Source organism: Penaeus vannamei, chromosome 14, assembly GCF_042767895.1.
Source record: "Penaeus vannamei isolate JL-2024 chromosome 14, ASM4276789v1, whole genome shotgun sequence".
In the NCBI taxonomy this organism is placed as follows: domain Eukaryota; kingdom Metazoa; phylum Arthropoda; class Malacostraca; order Decapoda; family Penaeidae; genus Penaeus; species Penaeus vannamei.
The window spans coordinates 22,272,765-22,277,387 of NC_091562.1; the positions used below are offsets into that span (position 1 = coordinate 22,272,765).

The 4,623-nt window shown below is 36.0% G+C and overlaps 1 protein-coding gene across 1 annotated transcript in view; it reads left to right on the plus strand.

Moving 5' to 3' along the window:
• Positions 1 to 1,733, plus strand: part of LOC138863948 (uncharacterized) — an 8,990-nt gene extending 7,257 nt beyond the window's left edge. The window contains exon 4 of the mRNA XM_070129465.1: positions 1 to 1,733. This exon is cut by the window's left edge and continues 750 nt beyond it. Within this exon, the coding sequence (XP_069985566.1) occupies positions 1 to 1,733 (1,733 nt within the window).
• The last annotated feature ends 2,890 nt before the right edge of the window (positions 1,734 to 4,623 follow it).

The window sequence follows — 4,623 nt, forward strand, 5'->3', positions numbered from 1 at the left end:
TATTCAGCAAGTCAGGTGTTTATAGATATCCAATTGATATTGTTAGAGATACAGCATGTGCACAATCACTCATACTGAAAAATGCTCTGCCAGACATTAAAAGCTGCTTAACAGGTGAGAAAGTTTGGCTTGAGTATATAGAGGGATCTGCTCCTAAACATCTTGCTGATATCTACTTAGATTGTGGTATGGTAAAAGGACCAGTAACAGTTGGTGTTGTAGATAAAATACCGATTCCTAATGCAAGTTTCCTCATGGGTAATGACTTAGCTGGAGACTTAGTAATACCAATATTAAGAGTAACTGACACCCCTTTGCAGTATAATAATACAACTGAACTTGAAATGGAACAGCCATATCTTTTCCCTTGTTGTGCCGTAACAAGATCTAAAGCTAAGAATAATGGGGATGAATCTTTAGCTTCTTTCAAACCTAATCAAATAAATCATGATAATCAACCTGCAACAAAGAAAATAACTGATAACTTAATTTCAAACTTAATGACGCCAGAAAAGCTTATTGAAGCTCAGAAAAATGATGAATCTCTTGTAAAATGTCATAATGAAGCTTGTGATGATGCAGTTGTTAAATCTCCTAGTTTTTACTACAAAAATGATGTACTGATGAGATTCTATCGTCCTCCTAATCTGTCTGTAAATGATTCATGGTCTGAGAAGCATCAGATTGTCTTGCCGCAGTCTATTAGAAAGAATGTAATGGAGATTGCTCATGAAGGTTTTGGTGGTCATCTAGGGATCAGGAACACCTGTCAGAAAATCTTAAATGATTTCTTTTGGCCTGGTCTTAAACAAGATGTGACAAAGCACATCAATTCATGTCATGTATGTCAAGTAGTTGGGAAACCTAATCAGCCTATTCCCCCTTATCCTCTCCAACCCATTCAAGTCCCATGTGAACCTTTTCAAAAAATCATAATTGACTGTGTGGGACCTCTACCAAAGACCACAAAAGGGAATCAATATATATTGACTGTAATGTGTCCCACTACGAGGTATCCGGAAGCATTTCCACTTAAGAATATTTCTGCTAAGAGTATTTGTAAAAATCTTGTACATATGTTCACAACTTTTGGTATTCCACAGGAAGTACAATCTGACAGAGGTAGCAACTTCACGAGTGAGCTCTTCTCTAAGGTACTCCAAGAACTGGGTATTAAGCAGACCCTTTCCACTGCATATCATCCCGAGTCACAAGGAGCCCTGGAGCGTTGGCACCAAACTCTAAAATCCATGCTCCGAAAGTTCTGTCTGGAGAATCAGAAATGCTGGGATGAAGGTTTGCTATACATGTTGTTTGCCATTAGAGAAGCTCCTCAAGAGACCTTAGGTTTTTCACCTTTTGAACTCCTGTTTGGTAGGAAAGTAAGGGGACCTCTGAAGTTGGTAAAAGATAAATTGCTAAATGATTCGTCTGATCATACCACTACAGTTTCAGCATACCTAAAGAATCTGAAAGACACATTGGCTAAAGTTAGACAAATTGCAAAAGATAACTTGATTAAAGGTCAAGCTCAAATGAAACTTAAATATGATAAATGTGCCCAGCAAAGAAATTTTAAAGTTGGTGATAAAGTTCTGGCTTACATTCCCATTCCTGGTTCTCCACTGGCAGCTAAATATCAAGGGCCTTATGCTATTGAAAGGAAACTTAATGACACGAACTATATTATTAAAACTCCTGACCGTAGAAAGATGAAAGATTCATATAAATAGATTAAAGCTCTATATGCCTAATTCTCCTGATACTACAGATGACTTGCCGCAGAGACTACCTTGTAATGTTATCAATATGGTTGAAGATCCACTTGATATTAATCCATGGATCAATGCTTGTAATTCTGATATTCTTGGTAACCTATCTTCATTCTTAAATCATCTCGGTTCAGACGAGATGCAGGGAATTTCTAATCTTTTTCAAAATTCCTTACCAGCATTCTCTGACACTCCAGGTAAATGCAATGTTATCAAGCATGATATTGACCTAGTACCAGGTACGCTTCCTATACGACAAGCACCTTATCGTCTTAACCCTGAGAAAAAGCAGCAAATGAGAGAGGAAGTGAACTATCTACTGCAGAATGGCTTAGCAGTACCAAGCTCATCAGCATGGGCTTCTCCATGTCTACTGGTGCCAAAGGAAGAAACTTGGTCTCAGCACTTGAAAAGTTTGTCCTGTGTTTTGCAGAAATTACAAGATGCCAATTTGACCATAAGATTAGCCAATTGTACCTTCTGCAGTGCCACAGTTACGTATTTGGGACATATTGTCGGAAATGGAAAAGTTAGACCCAAGACGGCAAACGTCGAAGCCATTCTAAACTACCAAGTTCCAAGCACTCGGAAGTCCCTTATGCGCTTCCTTGGTATGGTGGGATTTTACCGACGCTACTGTCCAAATTTCGCAGAAGTCGCTGCTCCGCTGACGCGTCTTACTAGCCGGAAAGTATCTTTCAACTGGACTCCAGAATGCCAGAGGTCCTTCGAACAGCTGAAGCAGTTCCTTTCCAGCGACCCTGTGTTGGCAGCTCCAGATTTCCAGAAGCCTTTCATCCTGCACACAGATGCCAGTGACCTCGCTACCGGTGCTGTCCTCCTTCAAGATGACGACCAAGGTGTTCTACATCCAGTAGCTTATCACTCGACCAAGCTTGCGAAGCATCAGCTAGCATACAATACCATCGAAAAGGAATTGCTCGGAATCATTAATGCAATCAAGAAGTTCGAGTGTTATCTGTATGGTGGCACTCATCCTATTCAAATCTTCACTGACCACAATCCACTGACCTTCCTGGAGAAGAACAAATACTCCAATCAGCGATTACTGAGATGGTCGTTGTCCCTTCAGCCGTATCATCTCCAGGTGAAACACATCAAAGGGCGTGACAACGTGGTTGCAGATGCGCTCTCCAGGCCATAAATTTGTCTAGAATTAATTTTCAATCAAATCTATAAGATTTGACTTCTGGGGGGTGTTATTATAATCTCATCAAATTCACGGCCTGTGCGCAATAAAAGGATTACAAGAATGCGTTAGAAAACTATTGTGCGTATTGTGCGTCGAGCATGAGGATTCGCGAATCCGAGGTTCCGAAGCGGAGGGCGCAGCAGTCTACCTGGGGGGCGACGTGGACAGAAAACGTGAGTCTCGTCTGAGCGGCCATTGCTCACTTCACTCCCAGGTACACGTGTAAGCGGTGGACTAACGTTGAAAATTAAGTTTATACATCTGGCACCTTATCACTGCTAAGTATACTGGTGATGTTTATATGTATCGTATTCATGCGTTAGGATATGAGGTGGAACATAAGGGATATAAGTGGTGGTGTTCTAGTGTTATTGGTGTTAATATAAGTTATGCGATTATCCGGTGTTTATGTGGAAAACGTGTGCGTATTCAGAATTACGGAAGAAATTCTACTAATCATTCATGGTGTATGTTCTTTTTTTTAAATAAATATTGAATGTTTGTTGTGTATAAAATAATTAATTAAATAATTAAACTTGTGTGAAATATAGTTCAATTTAAATAAACCTATTTGAGATAAACATACTCTGATAATCCAAGAATACTAAGAAACATTAAATGAGGATATAATCTTGAGAAAATACACTATTGGACACTCTATAATCAATTATATCTGGATAATGGATATATGTATAATAAAGAATAACTAAATAAGAGCACTAAATAAATAAAATAGAAATAAGAAACAATACTGGAATAACTGAATAATTCTGAAACGAGTAATTGAAAGATACTGATTGAACAAAAGCATACTGAACAATAACTTCATAATTAACTAATGATTCAAAAGTACATCTAATAATAAATCAGAAATGTTTGAATTAAATAAAATAACGGAAGCTAAATAATATACTAATTCATAAGCTATAATGTAAGCTACTTTCAGTACTTATTGTAATTATTCCGCTACTTCTCCTAGACGTCTTAAGACATAATCGTACTTGTACTATAAACCTACATTGTACTACTGTACAACAAGCGGGATTGTTACAATATATATATATATATACATATATAATATATATATATATATATATATATATAATATATATATATATACATATATATATATATATATATATATATATATATATACATATGCATATACATGTATATATTTTTGTATATATAGAATTGTATGTATATATGCATGTATGAATATTGTATATATATCTAGACACATATGTAGAGGGAAAGAAATCACACATATTCATATTTATGTATCTCTCTTTCTCTCAAAAAAAAAAAAAAAAAAAAAAAAAAAGCATTTGGTTATATTTTCATATTATGATAGAAATTTGTTGCAATCCAGTAAACATTCATCTTAATCCTTATTCATAAAGAAATGGATCCAATGCTAAATGTAATTTTACATTAGGTTATTAAGAAGTGTACTTGTATATTGGTAACATTTGTTATTAAATATTTATTATGTTTTGTTGCTATAGAGGAAAATAGTCATAATGATGAAATTATGCATTTTCATTCAGATTTCGTACTTGAAGATGTGTAGGAGATCCTTTAATTCATGATAAATTAAACTTGCTGAGTGATTTATATCAAGTGTTTCCGCACCTC